The 20046-nt window shown below is 46.5% G+C and overlaps 1 protein-coding gene across 1 annotated transcript in view; it reads right to left on the reverse strand.

The window, feature by feature from the left end:
* Positions 1–20046, reverse strand: part of LOC131478341 (uncharacterized) — a 61265-nt gene that overhangs the window by 39570 nt on the left and 1649 nt on the right. The window contains 2 exon segments of the mRNA XM_058657069.1: positions 14751–16331; positions 16468–20045. Of these exon segments, the coding sequence (XP_058513052.1) occupies positions 14751–16331; positions 16468–20045 (5159 nt within the window).

The following is a 20046-nucleotide window of genomic DNA, read 5'->3' on the forward strand; positions in this document are numbered from 1 at the left end:
GCTGAATCTGCTGCGGCTTCTCTTCCTCCTGCTACAGCTGCTGTGCAGCGCTGTTTCTGTTCCTGCTGCTGCCTCACCTGCTTTGGTCTCTGCTTTCCTGGTGCCTCTTCTGTGTTTTTTCCCCCTGCTGCTGTTGCCCCTACATTTGTCAGTTTCTCTTCCTCTCCTTCCTCCTCCTCCCCAGATAGGACAGGCAGAGCTATCTGCCATCTGTTGATTCACTCCCAAAGCTTCCAGGACAGCTGGGGCTTGGTCTCCCTGGAGGGCAACAGCAACTCAGTTACCCTGACTGCCTCCCACAGACTGCATGGCAAGGAGTTGAGACCAAGTGCTGTAGGACACGGACACCGTAACCACTAGCTCCCCTAATTCTTTTTGGCACACATTTGATTCTTGTAAAATATGCTTTCAGGGAAAATGCAGATGTTGGATTCCTTCATCCTCAGTTTAGGATTCCTGGTGACAGAAAGGAGGATCAGCCATTCGCTTCAGCAGGAGGTGAGTTAAGAAACTAGACGACAAGTGCTCCAGCAGCTTCCAAGAAACTTACGCATGGGTCTCTGTTTTCTTTCTTTCCTGTGAATGCCTTCCCCAATTCTGAGAAGGCCGTGAGGACTTTGAACTTCATTTTACAAGCTGTACCTCGGGAAGAGAGAAAAAGCCTCCCCTTGTCAGAAAGCATATGTCATCTTAAGTGGCTTTAGCCTCAAGTACGTGGTGTTGTTAAGAGCAACTCTCTTGTGGTGGTGTTGGTTCAGCCTTTCTTCTCACGGATGAGTGCAATCATTCGTGGTTTCGGTGAAGGCTCAGTGCACCTGCCGTGTGTGCTAGATAATGCGGGAGGACCGAGGAAGAGGCAGACTGACTGTGTTCTTGTTTCTTTATGGGTTGTTTGGATTTTTTAATAGATTTTATTGTTATTGGAAAGCCGGATATACAGAGAGGAGGAGAGACAGAGAGGAAGATCTTCCATCCGATGATTCACTCCCCAAGTGAGCCATAACGGCCGGTGCGCACCAATCCGATGCCGGGAACCAGGAACCTCTTCTGGGTCTCCCACACAGGTGCATGGTCCAAAAGCCTTGGGCTGTCCTCGACTGCTTTCCCAGGCCACAAGCAGGGAGCTGGATGGGAAGTGGAGCTGCTGGGATTAGAACCAGCGCCCAAATGGGATCCCGGGACTTTCAAGGCGAGGACTTTAGCCGCTAGGCCACGCCGCCGGGCCCGGGTTGTTTGGATTTTACAAGGCAAGGTGAAATGCTTTATTAGACCATCCGTGATTTTTTTCCTTTTGTGTATGTGAGCTCAATCAGTGACTGGGAAGAATGTTGACAGTGCAAGTCCTGGGGCCAGACTGCTTGGCTTCCAATCCTACCTTTGCCACTTCCGTGGGTGGAGTGCAGCTTGAACATTGTCCTTCATGCTGCTTACCTATAGACTGGGGTTGGCAGTAACTTCCCAGTGAAGTTCTTGTGAAGGTCAAGTGAGACAGTCTTACAGTGGCCAGCGCGATGCTTTGCGGAAAGCATGGACTCTTAGGTTACCAGCTGTTCGCCACCCCAACAGGCCGTGGAGTTTGCATTGCTTTGAAGTGGTGGAATTTTGGGTGACCTCGCTATGCCTGCATAGTCATTGCAGCGTGAAATTTGGAAGGAAGGATGTCATGTGTGACTGCAGAAAGAGCAAATTTAGCACAATATTGTGAAATGTGATTTTAATTGGCTGACAGTGGCAGTCCAACATTTATTGGCTGGGCAGCTGTTACTGGTGAGTTTACCATAGTGTACAGGTGGTGACCAATGATCATCATCATTTCTGCACTGGACTTCTCCTAAAAAACAAAACAAATAAAAACACCTTTTTTTTTTTTTCATTTGACACAGTGAAATCACTATCTTCAATGTGTTTAGAGTTAATATTGATGTTCTGATATCTAATATGTTGAGATTGGAAGATCTCATGTTTTCTGATGTTTTCTCAATTTTCAAATCACAATCCTATGGTCATGCTGCCTTCTTATCTGTGTGTTCAGGAAAGTCTGGAATGTTCTGGACTTTCAGGCACAAGTGAGACCTGCAAGTGTAAAATGAAGTGGTGCTGTTTTAGGGCTGTTTGTTGAGTAGCAACAGATCAATCCACGTATGAGAAACTAGGCTATCACAAGATATTGCAATAAATCTCTTCTTTAAAATGGGAGTTACTGTAACATGGAAGAAAGATTAGTGTCACAGTTGTGAAACTTGACTTGAAATTCTTGATTATATACAGGTACTTTAAAAGCTTGTGGAAAATGGAATTTAAAAATAGAATGTGTTTTGTTGTGAAAATCTGGAAATTCCATGCATGAATTTTCTTAGAGATTAATTTGTTTATTTGAAAGTTACATAGAAAGAAACACACACACACACACACACACACACACACACACCCCTCTTCCATCCACTGATTTCTCTTCCCACATGGCCACAACAGCTAGGACTGGGCCAGGCTGAAGCCAAGAGCCAGAAGCTTCTTCCAGATCTCCCACATACATAGCAGGGGCCCAGGCACTTGCGGCATCTTCTAATACTTTCCCCAGATGATCAGTAGGGAGCTGGAGGTTAAGTGGAGCAACTGAGACATGAACGAGTGCCCATAAGGATGCTATACTGCCAGCAATGGTCTTTACCCACAGTACCACAGCACCGTTTCCACAGATTTTTGTAACAGGCACTTTTTTGCAAACTTTAAAAAAAAATACATTTTTTGAGAGATTAATCAGTGTTCCATCTGCTAATTTATTCCCAAAGTTTGCAATGACCAGGGCTGGAATTTTGGTTTGCTACAAGAGTGTCAGGGGCCCAAGTCATTGGGTCACTTTCTGCTGCTCTGCTAGGCGCTTTAGCAGGAAGCTCGATTGGAAGTGGGGCAGCTAGGACTCAACCTGGTGTCACAGGTAGCAGCTTAACCTGCTGTGTCATAATGCCAGCCCTGCTTCTGGTGAACTTTTTAGACAACTTTCCATATGCAAGAATCTCTTTTTGCAGCCAAGTAAACCTACCCTTTAGTTCTGTTTTCCACCAACTTTTAGGAGTAACCTCATCCAGTGAGAGACTGTGTCCATTACAGTTTTGACATTACAGTCAGTGAGGGGAATTTGAAGTCATTTCAAACGTACAGATTGATTTTAAAAATATTGTCAGCATGATACACTTGATGTAACTTTGCCACTTGATGTACCTGTCAGTAAATGTGCTTGATTTAAATGTTTCAGGAAAGACTTTGCAAGGACCATCATAACTGTGGGTGGTAAGAATGTAAATATTTACTATATTAAATATTGGGCCCTGGAGGGGATTTTCTAAGCATTTGGGACCCAGGGAGAAGGAAGGATGAATCATGATCAAACTCTGAAAAGAGGTATTGAGATTTGATTTTCAATTTATTTTGAGAGGTACAGACAGAACACTGTAAAGAATAATTAGGATGGGGCTCGGCAGCGTGGCCTAGTGGCTAAGTTCCTTGCCTTGATCCCATATGGCCGCTGGTTCTAATCCCGGCAGCTCCACTTCCTCTCTATCTCTCCTCCTCTCAGTATATCTGACTTTGTAATAAAAATAAAATAAATCTTAAAAAAAGAAAATTAAAAAAAAAAGAATAATTAGGACTTGCATATTTATTCACCATGCAACTTTGTTAAATTTTAGTATGTTGGCACATCTACCGTAAATACTCTTTTTGAAAACAAATGGAGTCAAAATGAAGAAGAGTGCCCTGTGTCCTTGTTTCCAGGCCATTTCATTTCTCCTTGACTCACAGTTTCCATGTCTAAGCAACTTTTTCTAAATTTTCTATTTTCATAAGCGCTGAAAATTTTATTTTTTTAATTTAAATTTTAAAAATTAGCTAAAAACACAATTTTAAAAAATGCTTGAGAGACAGAGACAGAGAGCTCCCATCCACCAGTTTATTCCTCAAGTGCCCACCTCAGCCAGAGCTGGGAAGCAGAAACCCAGTCTGGGTCTCCTGTGTGTGTGTGGCCGGGACCTCGTCCCTTGAACCGTCACCTCCTGCCTCCCAGGGTTGCATTAGTTGGAAGTTGGAATCAGGAGCAGAGTTGGAATACAAACCAAAACACTGCAAATCAGATATGGGTATCCCAACAGTGACTTAACCAGGCCAGGTGCCTTGGCACTTAATGTATATAAGTACTGTCCTATGGAAAGTATTTTGCTCTATGCAGTTTTAGAGTCCATTGTGAATATCATAAGTGACCTTAGAATTTTATTTTTTAAACAAATATTTTATGGCTATTTTGATGAACTTTCTTTGAATTAAAAAAAATATTTATTTTTTTAATTTGAAATGCAGATTTTGGGCCTGGCGCCATGGCCTAGTGGCTAAAGTCCTCGCCTTGAGTGCACTGGGATCCCATATGGTCATGGGTTCTAATCCCAGCAGCCCTGCTTCCCATCCAGCTCCCTGCTTGTGGCCTGGGAAAGCAGTCAAGGACGGCTTCTGCTAGAGACCCAGAAGAAGTTCCTGGCTCCTGGCTTCGGATCGGCACTGCACCAGCCGTTGTGGCTCACTTGGGGAGTGAATCATCGGATGGAAGATCTTCCGCTCTGTCTCTCCTCCTCTCTCTATATATCGGACTTTGCAATAAAAATAAATAAAAATTTAAAAACATAGATTTTTATAGAGGGAAGGAGAGACAGATCTTCCATCCACTTGTTGCAACAGCTGGAGCTGAGCTGATCTTGAGTTAGGAGCCAGGAAGGACTTCCGGGTCTCCCACGTGGGTGCAGGGTCCCAAGGATTGGGCCATCCTCCACTGCTTTCCCAGGCCATAAACAGGAAGCTGGATCGGAAGTGGAACAGCCAGGAAATGAATCAGTGCCCATGTGGGATGCCAGTGGCAGCAGGCAGAGGATTAGCCAGTGTTGCCATTGTGCCAGCCCTTTCCTTTAAAAATTTTAAATGTATCTAACATAAAACCACAAATAGTATTCATTTATATGTTGTTAACATCTTTTAGATTTCTCTCCCAGGATTTGTCAGTTGCAGCTTGCCTGGGGGTCCCACCCCAGGATACGTTCTGCTGTTAGTTCGTGTGGCATGAAGCGACCAAGATGGTCCCCTTTGTTGTGTCGTTTGTCCAGAGTGACCCATGTCTGCTGTGTGTTCATGTCCAGATTACGACCAGCAGGTTGCAGCTTCCGAAACCTTGTGTAGGTTGACAACTAGAACAGCGAGGGAGGAACTTGCCAAGCAGTGGTTTGAGGATCACGTCATTGCGGAAGCTTTCAAAGACATTAAGGATCAAGAATTTGAGATGGTGAGAGTTCTGCCCTAACGGTGAACAGTTGCGAAGTCTCCCTGAGTTCTTGGCAATGAGTTGGGCTTAGGGAGGAATTTTTCCTTCCATTTATATGATTTCACTGAAATGGTTAAACTCCCTGTTTTCCAAGGAAAGGGATCCATCAATACAAACAGGGATGGTACAGACTACAGACAAAGTGATTTTCATGGATCAAGCAAAAAATGTTTTGTTTTGAATGAGGAGAGCAATTGTAAATGGACATGTAGGGCCCAGTGCGGTAACCTAGTGGTTAAATCCTTGGCTTGAAAGCGCCGGGATCCCATATGGGCACTGGTTAGTGTCCCAGCTACTCCACTTCCCATCCAGCTTCCTGCTTATGGCCTGGGAAAGCAGTCAAGGATGATCCAAAGCCTTGGAACCCTGCACCCGCGTGGGAGACCTGAAGGAAACTCCTGGCTCTTGGTTTTTGATTGACTCAGCTCCGGCCATTGGGACCACTTGATGAGTGAATCAGTGGATGGAAAATCTTTCTCTCTGTCGCTTCTCTCGTATATCTACCTTTCCAATAATAAATAAATAAATAAATAAATAAATAAATAAATAAATAAATAAATAAATAAAAATAGTAACAGTAAATGGACTTGTAGGGGGATGGGGAACTGGAGAAGTGGTGACAGGCTCCCATGGGTGGTGACAGGCTCCCATGGGTGGGGCTAGCTCTGGTGGCCAAGTCGTGTGGGGTGGTTGTGTTGAGCTGTCCACCCACCATCTGTATGTAGAGGAAGGGTTATTTTCAGGGTCTTCTCTATACTTCTAGCTCACCTTGATTTTGCCTTTGAGTGGCACAGAAGTAGCTTATGGCTTTTGTTTGTATCTGTCTTCAGTCTCACATGGCTAAAACATATCCTCTCCTCTTTAAAAAAACAAAACAAAACACCTAAACCTGCTGCTTTTAGTATAAGGCAAAACCTTAGTAACAGCATCTAGGCTAAAAGTACCCTTCTGGGCAAAAGCTACACAACCAGAGTTTTCTCCTTTTAAGATTTATTTATTTTTATTGGAAATGCACGTCAGATTTTACAGAGAAGTGGAGAAACAGAACGATCTTCCGTCTGATGGCTCAGGCCCCAAATGGCCACAGTGGCTGGAGTTGAGCCGATCCAAAGTCAGAAGCCTGGAGCTTCTTCCAGGTCTCCAGTGTGAATGCAGGTCTCGAGGCTTTGGGTCATCCTCCACTGCTTTTCAGGCCCCAGGCAGAGAGCTGGATGGGAGGAAAGTGGAGCATGTGGAACATGAACCAGCGCTCATATGGGATCCCTGTGCTGGGAAGGTCAAGTTTTAGCCATGGAGCCATCACTCTGGGCCTCAGGATTTTCTAACATCTAAATGTTTCTATTTTCTCAGGCTCTGAGCCCATTGCCAGGATTCCCTGTGGTCTAGGTGGAGATGTTGACGTCATGTCAGGGCTATCCCAAGCTTGCCTTTGAGTTCCAGCTACCTGATTTAGAGAAATAGAAAGGTCCTGCACTCCCGTGGGCTTCTGGCATGAATTTCTTCTGTTTCACTGGCACATTTGCTGTGAAAGTGAAGAAAATACAGGATCCGTTAATTATCTAGCTTCTGAAATTGTCTCCCCTGGAGGCACCCAGCTCTTAGTTGGGCCACTCATCCTTGCAAGGCTCACCCTGCTGGGGTCCGGCAGGAAGTGGTGATTCTCTTGTTGCTTCTTCTGGCTCAGTAACATACAAATGTGCAGATAACTTCTGGAACTCCCAAGTATTCCTCAGTTGTCACCCTCACAGTCAGAGGAAGGGAGTCTGCTTGTGGCCTGAGCCTCTTTCTCATGGCAAAGAATAGTTAACATGATCCCGAACCCTTATGCAGCATCATGATGTTACTGGATGTAGTTGGGCAGGAGCCCATACTGACCTGTATGTGCTGGTCAGGGTAGTATTAAATAAGATATATACATATATTTTTTAATGAAAACATTTGACTTGTTTTGTAGGATAGTCGCTGTTTTCTCAATCTCCTGAATGACAGACTTTGTGACCAAAAGAGGTAAGACAGCTTCTTCAGCATGGTTCCCTTGCTTCTCGGTGTCCTGGCGATGTTGGCTGTGTTTACAGCTTGTCTGGGATCTGTGAGTGGCTTTCAAAATGAGCTCTGTTGGTCTTTAGCACACTTGTTTTGATTTGGGACATTTCTGATACAGTCCTCTCCAGCAAGTCCGGAGATTTTTAAGAGGAGTGATTGTTACACACATGAGGTCATCAGAGATAAGCATGTTATGAACAGTTGAGTTTCTGGTGTGAACATATTTGCTAATTTCTTTCTTTGGGAATTTTGCCAAGTGCTTTGGTGGAGGTATAGAGAATCACTAAATGTAATTCAGAGTCTATCAGGTGGGCATTTAAAAACTGTATATGCATCCCGTTTGTACATTTGAACCCCCCCACACTGTACCAAGAAACTCAACAGCATATGCTAGTTATAAATATTCTTGTGTCTGTGGGTTGTGGCTGGGATAATCCAAGTTTCACATTGTAACTGTGATGGTCTCTTCCAGGGTTTATTCATTTCCATGTATTGCCACATTCGCCGATGGACGTGAGGTAGGTTTGTCCTGCCTGGGGGTTGGGAGGGTGCTGGATGGTGAAACCCAGTTATGTTCAATTTTGCTGTCATTCTCAAGAGACCTTTTGAAAAGAATACTAACATCTCCAAGTAGCTTCAAGTCTGAGACCATGCCTGAGGGCTCCATGGTTACTCCTGACAAAAAGGGGGACTTGGGGGTGCATAATGTACCCATGAAGCCAGCAGCTTGTTTCATTTTACCCTCCTCAAGGGAAAGATTATACAGGAAGCAAGAGGTGGTACCCTCGCCTCTTTCCTTCCAGTTGAACTTTCCTCTTCTTTCTCCAACAACAGGGGCCACCCTCTTTTCTTTCTCTCTGTCTTCATAGAGTACAGGCTGTGCAAGTACAGACACCTGACAAAGGATGTGCCAGGACAGCTCAGGATGTTATGGGCACACGGACAGCACTTTCATCCTTCCTTTGTAAGATCAGATTCTTTTCACCCTCCTCTTTGGTTTCTAGACAAACACAGGGTCCTTCCTGTCGCAGTGCTCACGAACCCATCATCTCAGTGTCAGGATGAGACCTGAGAGTTTGGTCCCTTGGCGCAGCCTTCAGGGTGTTCGCATGCACCGTGTCCTTGGTTTGGGTCCAGCATGCCTTCCTGGGACTGTAGACCCAGGCTTGCTGGCACATTCCTTCTGTCTAGAGCAGATTCTTGGAGTCTCAGTTCTGCACCCAAAGTCTGTCTATTTTATTTCCCCTTAGGTTACTGTGAGAATTCTGCTCTTTGTGGATTTTCTTTGCAATTTTCCAACAGCTTCTATCAGGGCCCTTGAACTTCACCTTATCCTAGCTTCTAGAACATGTATGGTGGGCTAATACCTTCGTCTAACTCTGTGGCTATTAAAAACTAGGCGCCCATGGTGGTGCCCATGTCCAAGAAGTACTATCTTCTGGGAAAGTAGTGAGTCTGTAGTCTGTGTCCCATAGGTGGGCATAGAAGCTGTACATTGTCAGCCCTCTCTGTCTGCAGGCTGGCAGCCACGGGTTCAGCCCACTGCAGATGGAGTGTTATAGGTTGTTGCTGATATGTCCTATATAGTTAGACATTGCAATGATGGTTGCATCTAGGTTGAGTGTGTACTGATTTTTGCCTCATCATTATTTTCTTAAAAATACAGTATTTACTTAGTGTTTACATTGTCATAGGAGCTATAAATAATCTAGAGATGGCTTAAAGTATGATAGGAGGTTATATAACTATATAGTTATATAGTTTATATATATATATATATTATATATAGTTTGTTTATTTTAAAGCTGCATTGAGAAAGGGAGAGACTGAGATAGATCTTCATCAGCAGATTCACTTCCCAGATGGCCTCAGGGGCCTCAGTGGCTAGAGTTGGGCAAGGCTGAAGTCAGGGGAGGAGAGAGCTCTCCCATTTGGATGGGTCACCTGCTGCTACTTTCCCCATACCATTAGAAGGGAGCTGGGTCAAAAATGGAGTAGCCAGGACAAACCGATGCCCATGTGGATGGCAGCATCACAGACAGTAGCTTTGCCCACTGTGCCACAATGACAATTCCAAGTGCTGTTTTATTTAAGGAACTTCAATGTCCGCAGATTTCAGGTTCTGAAGGGACATCAGAACCAATCCCTGGGGGCTATCGAAGGGCAGCTGTTAAATGCTTCTTGAGGTTTGTCTGGGAGGCAGTAGAGACACTGTATTAGTGCTGGGTATGGAGAAGTACCGCGGGACCTTGGGAGGCAGAGGCCGAGATGGTGACTGTTTCTATATCATCGTAATCTCTGAAACATCATCAGAACCAAGTGGTGGGCATGCAGGCAGCATGGCTCAGCTAAAGTCCCTGAGCCTCAGGAGTGAGGTTGTAAAGATGGATGGAAACCTGATGTACTGAATACATCTGCTCTTCGACAAAATCTGCAAAAAGCCAAATCCTACCTCAAGTGAAAATAATTGCCAGACCAGCAGTAGATCCTCTTCTAGGCATAAAGTGATGTGCTGCAGGCTGCTGTCCACGTCTTCTTTTTGAAAGGAAGTTTCCTGTATTTGAAAGGCACAGAGAGGGAGACACCTGCTGTCCCCTTCCACCCCACACACATACTCTCTGTGTCTCATCTGCTGATTCACTTCCCAAATGGCCACAACAGCCAGGGCTGGGTGAGGCTACAGTCAGAAGTTGGCAGTTCTATCCTGGTCTCCCATGTAGTTAATAGGGGCCCAGGCCCTAGGTTTTTGTCTGCTTTCAACAGCAGGAAGCTGGATTGGAAGTGGAGCAGTCAAGCACTCTGATTGGGATGCTTGGGTCCCAATCAGAGATTTACCTTGTTTTTACACAAGTTTTTACACAAGTTTTTCCAAGTGCAAGACAGAGTCCAGGATGGGATCCTAGGGACCCCATTTGTTATCACCTTCATGGCAAGACCCGAAAGCACCAGTAAACTGCCACATGTTGTTGTGGGTGCCTGAGGCAGAGCCCTGGAACTCATGGAGGAGACATGGAGACACTGTCAGTTGACAAAGAATCCACAGCAGAAAGAGGAGCAAAAGACATCAGCTGCTGTGCTCAAAAGGGAATGTCCACCTGGCCGCAGAGACACCCCTTAGGGGAGAGGGCAACTAGGAGAGCCCCTGAGAGCCCCAGCAATCCTAGCTAGGGGAGGGATCTGCAGTCACACAGACACCAAGTCCTGCCAGCAGAGCCACATGGGACCTCTGCCCTAGAGGAGGAACTGCATCTCCCTCTGCTCTTGAGACACATTTTCATATTATCTTGTAGAAAGGCATCACTAACAGAGTTCTTGCCACTCTAGGAGGATAAAGGCCCTGGCAAATCCTTGAGCCTGGGCTGCACAGACATCCCAGTAAAATAGCACAAATGGTGATCCCCTAGACTTCAGCCCCCAAAGTGTGCTGTGCTACCAGGGACATGTGTCTGAGAACACCAGGGGGATGAACTCCCAAGACTTTAGAGATAAGACCACCTGCCCAAGCAGAACGGGGGCCCATTCCACCTCCACACTCTCCTTCCCCCTGCGGTGGCACATGGCACTGTGGGGAAGTCTGCTTTCCCATTGAACTTGGGGCACGTACTACTGTGACTGTTCTCTACCCTCCAGCGCTTTGATTGGTGCAAAGAGCCATACAGTCCTTGAGGACTCTTGGCCAACCCTCCTGCAACCCCAGGCCACCACTGGGGCCTACCTACCTGCTGGAACTGACGTGAGAACCCCATAGCCCTGTAGCCATTGATGACAGTGGAAGGAGTTAGGGGAATCCATACCTCAGCATCCAGCTGGAACTGAAAAGTCTATCAACTGGTACCCAATGATGCATCTGCAGGAAGCAGATTACCTTTAGTAATCAAAGAGACAGGCAAGATGGCAGAATAGGGTAAGGACATGTTTAAACAGATGGAGAATCAGTAGCCAGGGTAAAGAAGATAGGCCACAATCCCGGGTAATAGGAGAGGACAGGCCAATGGCAGAGAGACACCTGGAGATCCATGGACATGGGGAAGCAGCAGAGACGATGGAGCAGTGGTTGGCACCAGTGACTGAAGCTCCACTGGCGGCCAGTTGGAAGGCAAGTTCACCAGGAACTCAAGAGGAGAACTCAGGCATAGAACTACCCATCCTGCTGATTTGCTTGATCCGACCACAAGCAGAAGCAGAGTGACAGAGCCCAGGCAAGAAGGTACAGGAACAGGGTCGCTTTCATGGCTCAGACATGTACCAGAGCCACATGCAGTATGATTTTGTGTTCTGAGGAAAAGGCTGTGGAGTGGAGGAACAACAGCTGTGCAGTTGCTGAGCCAGGAGGGAATTCACTCTGCACTCAACACATTGCACTGGTCCCTCAGGGAAATGGTACCAACTTGGCATCCTACAGGTTCTACTCAAGATAAGTCAAGGTGGCCTCCAGGCCCAATAGCCAGGAGGCCCAGAACTCTCATCAGGCGCCATTTTGTGTACTAAGGTAAAGGTTGTGGGGCAGAAGGAACTGTAGTGAGCTGCACAGGCACACAGCCAGGAAAGAACTCACTTCTGGCTCAGTGCATTGCGCTGGTATCACAGAGAAAATTGCACCAACTTTGCATCTTACAGGTTCCAACCAAAATAGGTCCAGGTGGCCCTCAGACCACCAGCTTCCAGCAAGACTAGCATCCAGTGATGTAGGACAGCTGGTGTCTCCCTAATGCCAGGCATTGCTTGAGCCAGGAGTGGGAGAAAGATTATACAGGATATGGCAAATGGTGCAGCCACAGCACAGGATCACATGGGGTTGAAAGTGGTGAGCCAGGAGTTGGGGCCATGGAGACCATGGTAAAAGCCTAAAACAAGAGTCCAGGACCGATACTTGCTGTAGAGAGTGGCACAAGTGACTGCAAAAAGAACCAAATACCAAACTCAATTAGTAAACTCCATCTGTAGTTTAGTGGGCTACACAGTTTAGAAACGGGCCCTAAGGAGAGGAATCTTCCATCCAGAATAGCAATGACCAAGAGCGAAAGAGGAGACAGATACAGTGAATATTACTGCTGCTTCCCCTGCAAAGGAGCAAAAGCCTTTGTTGATCTCAGAGTTAACTGAGGAATACATCAAGAAAATGGGGGATAAAAAATTTTAAAAACTTGTTATGAAGCTTCTTAATGAGAAGCACATACAGGAGTTGAATGAATTTAAGAACTATAGGTCACACAGGAAATAGCAATACTGAGACAAAGTCAAGCCGAATTATTTGAAATGAACATGATGGAGCAAGTTAGAAATTCAGTGGAAAGCCTCAGTGATAGAATGAACAAGGCAGAAGAAAGAATTTCAGATTTGGAAGACATTTCCTCCAAAATGGGGAAATACTTGAAAAGCTGGAAGAGGAGCTGAGTCAAGCTAAGGAAAGTATTCAAGAATTAGGTGGCACTATTAAATGACCGAATATAAGACATATGGGAGTTCCAGAAGGCACAGAAAGAGAGGCTGCGTTTAAAAATATATTCAATAAAATAAGGGAAAAATTCTCTAATTTGGAGAAAGAATTGGGAAACAACATTCAGAAGAAGAACAGAATTCCCAGGGGGTTTGTAGGAGGACATTGTGACCCGAAAAGGTCAGTGAGCACAGGACTACAGTTGGTTGGATAATATTTGGAGGAGAATAACCAAATGGCTACCTTTTGTATACCTTATTGGATATCATCTGCATATGTATATGAGAACACCTGGTGGAATATACAAGACAAAAGGAGTTCCAAACAAGCATTAATGGTTTTGTTGATAAGCTCAGCACTTCCTCCCTTGTCCGATATGACCCTCAGAGTATAAAGTCTGATGCTACTAATAAACCTCGGCTTTTGACCATCAGTCAGGGTCCACGCGTGTTATTATCGGCTCCGTGCACCAAGTCCATCGCTGCGGGACAGCGACAACTGGCGCCTGAACGGGGACTTGAAAGAAGAAGAGAAAGTGCAGCGGAGACCCCCACAGAAAGTGGTGAGTGGGACAATGGGCCAGAACCAGTGTAGGGCACAGTCTTTTATCTCTCTTATGCAGAATTTTTTAGTGAAAAGTGGAACGAAGATAACTAGGCAGCAATTGCATTCTTATTTAGAGCTTGTTAGTGAATATAATCCTTGGTCTCCAGATGAATGGACACTAGAAACTGGACTTAAGAATTTTACTCAGAAAAATGGTGAAAAGGCCGGAAGGATAGAAGATATTCAAGTTAGTTTTTGGATTATATCGGCTTTAATTAGAGCTATTATTATAATTTTAGAAGGGGAATCTGCAAGAAATTCCTCTAAGGGGAGACACCCCCAAAATGTAGCTAAAAAAGAAGTGTTTCATAGTAAGAACAAGGAAGAAAGAGAAAGGGAATCCTTAAGAGGCCCACCTAACAGGAAAGGACGCTGTAATATGGCTAAAAAAGAAACGCCTCATAGTACAGATGAGGAGGACAGCAAAGAGGAGCCCGTGAGAGATTTCCCTAACGGGAGACGCCACCGTAATGTGGCTAGGAAAGAAATGGCTTATACTACAGATGAAGATGAGAAAGAATGTGTGAGAGGCCCTCCCACGAGGAGATGCCACTGTAATGCAGCTAAAAGAGAAAGGCCTTATACTACAGATGTGGAAATTAGGAAAAGAAAACTTGGAAGATGTTACCATAATGTGACTGAAAATGAAATCAGAACTAAGAAAAAGAAAATTTTCAGTGTTAAACCACAGGATTTCTCTAGTGAGGTAAATGAGGCTGGGATAAAGCAACAGTTAAATATCAGCCCATGCCGTCTTGCTCTTAAATCTGATCAAAAATGTTTCTGTTAAACCGCGGGGGTTTAACAGGTACGGGCCCCAGGAGTCGCCGCCCGAAAGCTCCCAATAACCAGGTCAGAGGCTGCAAAAGCAAGAGGGATTTTATTGACGTTCGCGAACGGGCTCCCACTCTGCAAGGAGAAGAAGCCCCGATGTCCAGGGGTACAGGCATTTTATACTGCGAGCTCAGTACACTTGCTGGGTTTGGTACAAATTTTATGACCTTAGTCTGGCACCAGCTCAGGGCCCTCCAGCCTCATTTCCTCCGACTAAGGAATTTACTTATCAGGAGATAGAAACTTAGGCCTTCTTCCCATTGTCAGGCCCAGCATGGCCATTCCCCTACCCCTTATCTGGTCTCGCCAAGCAGGATACAGAAGCAGAAAAAGCATTAACCCTTACTTTTCTCTTTCATTCCCCCATTTTCTTCTTGTGAATTTTAATCTTAAAATTTACTAAGGCATTGGGTATAGCTCTTCCTGTTGCTTTAAAGCTTGATAATGTTGAGTTAATACTAAAGCTTGGGTGACTGAAAGTCGGTCCCGAACAAACTGCTGTAGCCGATTAAAAATACAGGGGCTGACCGATATCACTATTAATAGTCCGGTGAGGGGGCCTAGAAGGGGTAACAGGTACGGTAAAAGACCATTCCATGCCGTCCATAAGGGGTTTTCAGCCAGCTGGCGTCTGCGGTGTTCCAGGTCCTCTTGGAGCATTTTTATTTTATCCCGCACTATGCCGGACTTATTGGCATAAAAGCAACATCTTTCTTGTAAAGCTAAGCAAATGCCTCCCTGCTCAGCAGTAAGTAGGTCTAGGCCTCGGCGGTTCTGTAAAACTACTTCTGCCAGGGAGTCTATTTGGTCTTGAATATCTTGGATTGTTGTGGATAAAGTTTGTACGTCATTAATTAGCTGTTGGGACAATTCCCGATATTTATGGACTGCCACTCCTAACCCTGCCGACCCTGTGGCCAAAGCTGAAGAAATTCCTATTGTAACAAACAAGGGAACTAGCTGCACAGCACGCTTCTGCCTGCCGGCTATATAATCAAAGGAAGGAACAGGGACTGGAGAGTCTCCACGAATAACTTCTATATCCGGGAGAAGATATGCCATCGCGCATGCCCCAGTCCAATTTGCAGGGAGCAAGGTATAGGCCAAGTTCTCCCCACATACAAATACAGTGGAATTGGGGGCACATAGGGGGGTGGAGACGTTCATAAAATTTACACAAAAGGTGGCTCGACCGACATCAATGTTCCCAGTTTCGTTATCTGGAGGCTTGTAGAGGCAAGTCTCATTACCAATATTGGGGGCAACCGAAACAATGAAGGGGGACATTGGAAAGCAGGCCTGAGTATCAGAAACTTGGAGGATCTTATCTTGCTGCATACCTATCGCAACTGGGGTGAACGGTCCCTGACGCAAGCAGAGCCAACAGCCCTCCGCAACGTTTGGGTTTGTGGTGTTTAATAATTGATGAGCACCATTGAGAACGTTAGCGGTGTTGGCATCTAGTCCCTCAAGTCCTTTAGAATGGATTCTGGCTAAAGAGTGATAATAAAGTGAGGGATATACGCTATCATATATTTTTTCAAGAGTCCTTTTTGTTTGCTGCTGTCTAATCAAATCTTGTGGGCCTCCACCGTCCGTCATTCCTAAGGGGGCTGTCTGGGACCAACAAACAGTCGTTCCCTTCGTTGGGCACGGTTTTGAGTGGTACCGAGTAGGTGATAACTCGCTTCCAAAGGACCCTTTCCATTCTCCAGTAATGACCGCATAAAGCAGCTGTCTGGGCCCTAGATTACAAGTGCTCCAACTAGAGTAACATGCAGAATGTACAGAGCTATAAACAATTTGGTTGCATTCTCGAGGGCATTCCTCATTGGGCCCCAGGGAACTCGGCCTAGGTTTTGGAACACAAATCCACTGGCCGTTCCCCACACCATTCCTGTGAATGGGAAGGTAGGCTATCTCACTTCCACAGTCTTGTTTATATGTTGGTGATAATCCGTCCGGAACTGTCCCGCTCCTCCTGCCTCCTGCACACCCACAAGGTTGGTATTTCTGAAGAAGAATGTGTGCCGTCTGGGGATTATCAAGCCCTGCCTGGGCCCTATCATTTAAAATCACTAAAAGTATCACAGGATAAAAAACTGTTTGTACGATAATAACAGGCATCATATTAAAACAAAATTTAAACTTTTAAAAGTCTTAGCTTAAGTGGATTTGGGGAACGTTGTACTTTCCAGGCTCCAAGTGGTGGTTCTGCAGTGGAGGGGGAGTCAGTTGGGTCCTGGGGTGGTGCCCTTTTTACATGCGACGCATGAATCCAGGCGGAGATGCCGTCCACTTTCAAGGCGGTGGGAGTGGTGAGGAGGACGGTATACGGCCCCTTCCAACGTGGCTCCAAGGTCTTTGACTGATGTCTCCTCACATACACGAGGTCACCTTCCTTGAAGGGGTGTGGGCAGGACGGCACTTCCTTGTCTCGATAGACTTCCGCAAGGGGCTTCCAGATATGATCTCGCACCACACGGAGAGCCTGGAGATGAGTCTGTAAAGCAGGAGGGTTAGGATACAAAACCGGGTCAAGGCTACACAAGGAAGCCGCGGGAGGCGGGCTCCCATACAAAATTTCAAAGGGAGTGAGTCCATGATGGGCCGGCGTGTTTCTGGCCCTAAAAAGCGCCATAGGTAGGAGCTGCACCCAGTCTTTAGCGCCAGTCTCCAAAGCTAATTTGGTCAAGGTCTCTTTTAAGCTTCTATTCATTCTCTCTACCTGTCCTGAACTCTGGGGTCTATAGGCACAATGCAATTTCCAATCAATCCCCAAAACCCTGGCCATCATCTGACTTACCTGGGAGACAAAGGCCGGCCCGTTGTCAGACCCAAGTACCTGTGGCAGTCCAAACCGAGGGAATATTTCTTCCAAGATCTTCTTTACCATCACCTGTGCCGTTTCTTTCTTGGTGGGGTACGCTTCCGTCCACCCAGAGAAGGTGTCCACAAAAACTAGAAGATACTTATAACCGTACATACCTGGACGGACTTCAGTGAAGTCTACTTCCCAACACATTCCTGGACGATGACCCCGTGCTCTCGCCCCAGGGGGGAGCTTGAGTCTCCCTGCATTTACCTGTGCGCATGGTTTGCAAAGATCTACAGTCTCTTGAACTAAACCAGGCAGACGGAGAATGTGGAAGGGGCACTCTTCTTTAGTTAGTAAGGCAAGCATCTTTCTGCGACTCAAATGTGTAAGTTGATGTAGATGCTTTACTATTTCCTTTGAATTTTTAAGAGGTAAAGCGACTTTATCTCCGCACTTCCAAGTCCTTGTCTTGGGGTCCCATTCCCCTCCATGTTGTTGTATCAGGGTTTCGTCTGTGCTGGTATATTTTAGGGTCCCAAATTGTCGGACTGTAGTCTCATCTGAGTTAGCGGGTTTTTGAACAATGGTCTCTACCATGACTAATGTCTGAGTCTCTTCAGCTGCCCGTTTAGCAGCCGAGTCTGCCAATTGGTTTCCTTTTGCTGTTGGGTCATTTCCCTTCTGGTGCCCAGGGCAATGGATAATGCTGATTTTCTTGGGGCGAAACAATGCTTGCAAGAGTCCTACAATTTCATCTTTGTTCTTTATCTCTTTTCCCCCTGACGTCAGTAATCCTCTTCTTCGATATATTTCCCCATGCACATGTGCGGTAGCAAAGGCATAGCGGCTGTCAGTATAAATATTAGCCTTTTTCCCTTCTGCAAGCTTCAGGGCCTGGGTTAGGGCTATTAGTTCTGCCCGCTGAGCTGAAGTGCCCGGTGCCAGGGCACTTGACCAAATAGTCTTTTCATTGTCTACCACCGCAGCCCCTGCCCGTCGTTTCCCATCCACCACATAACTGCTCCTATCGGTGACCCACGTTACCTCAGCATCTGGCATGGGTTGATCAGAGAGGTCCTCTCGTGTTCCGTGTACCTCCGCAAGGATTTGCTGACAGTTGTGTGGAACATCTCCCGGGGTTCCAGGGTCTGGGAGGAGCGTGGCAGGGTTCAGGGCGACCGCAGGGCCAAACCGTATCTTTTCTGGGGCTAATAACAATGCCTGGTAATGCGTCATTCGAGCATTAGTTAACCATCGGTCAGGGGGCTGCCGGACTATGGCCTCCACAGCATGTGGCGCGATCACAGTGATCTGCTGGCCAAGGGTCAACTTGCCAGAGTCCTTAACCAGAGTTGCTATGGCAGCAATCATTCGTAGGCATGGGGGCCACCCCGCTGCGACTGGATCAAGTTTCTTAGAGAGATAGGCCACTGGCCGCTTCCATGGCCCCAATGCTTGTACTAAGACTCCTTTTGCAATTCCTCTCCTTTCATCCACATAAAGATTAAACGGCCTGGTTACGTCAGGGAGTCCCAGTGCCGGGGCCTTCAAGAGGGCTTCTTTGATGCGGTCGAAGGCCTCCTGCTGTTCCGATTCCCATAGAAATTTTGTTCCCTGTTTGGTTAGGGGATACAAGGGGGCTGCGATCTCAGCGAATCCCGGTACCCAGAGTCGGCAGAATCCTGCAGTTCCCAGGAACTCTCTCAGCTGCCTGGGACTTTTGGGAGCAGGTATTGAGGACACAGCCTGTTTTCTAGCCTCTGTCAGCCATCTCTGTCCTCTTTCTAGGACATATCCTAGGTATGTTACTTTGGTCTGGCATAGTTGGGCCTTCTTAGCAGAGGCTCGGTATCCCAACTCTCCGAGTCTTTTTAGAAGGGCTTTCGTACCTTGTATGCAAGATTCTTCGGAAGGAGCAGCAAGGAGAAGGTCATTTACATACTGTAAAAGGATGAGGTCAGGCTGTTGTATGCGGAAATCAGCCAGGTCCCGGTGGAGGGCTTCATCAAAAATGGTGGGGGAGTGCTTGAACCCTTGTGGCAATCTGGTCCATGTCAGCTGCCCAGCAAGCCCAGATTCCGGATCTCTCCATTCGAAGGCAAACAATGGCTGGCTCTGGGGGCATAGTCTTAAGCAAAAGAAGGCATCTTTGAGGTCTACTACAGTATACCAGGTGTGAGACGGGGGCAAGGAGCTTAAAAGATTGTATGGGTTGGGGACAGTTGGATGCATGTCCTCGACTCGCTGATTAACTTCTCTTAAGTCTTGGACAGGTCGGTAATCATTTGTCCCTGGTTTCTTTATCGGCAATAGAGGAGTGTTCCACGGGGAACGGCAGGGCACCAAGATGCCTAGTTGTAGTAGTCTCTGTATATGCGGTCTGATGCCCTGGAATGCTTCCCTCGACATCGGATATTGCCTGATAGCCACTGGAGAAGCCGTGGGTTTCAAGTTGATCACCAGGGGTGGTTGGTTGATCGCCAACCCGACCCCTCCCGTCTCGGCCCAGGCATTGGGGAAACTTTCCACCCATTTTTTCAGCAACAAGGAAGGGACAGGCCCTCCGGGGGGGCGCTTCTCATGCAATCTATATTCATCTTCTATTCTCAAGGTCAAGAGGTACAAGGGCTCTCCCCTGGGTCCGGAAACTGAAGCTCCACCCTCATGGAACTTGATGTGCGCCCCTATTTTTGATAGTAAATCTCTCTCTAACAAGGGGTAGGGACACTCCGGTACATGTAGAAATGAATGTGTCACAGTCCCTGTGGCGAGGTCTACTCGCCGTTCAGTTGTCCACTTGTAAAATTTTCCACCAGTAGCTCCTTGTACCCAAGAAGTCTTATGACTCATAGGCCCTCCCGTGCTAGTCAACACGGAGTGCTGCGCTCCCGTATCTACCAGGAAAGTGACTGGTTGTCCCCCCACGGTTAGAGTTATCCTGGGCTCAGGGGG

This window comes from Ochotona princeps, chromosome 2 (assembly GCF_030435755.1).
Source record: "Ochotona princeps isolate mOchPri1 chromosome 2, mOchPri1.hap1, whole genome shotgun sequence".
Lineage (NCBI taxonomy): Eukaryota > Metazoa > Chordata > Mammalia > Lagomorpha > Ochotonidae > Ochotona > Ochotona princeps.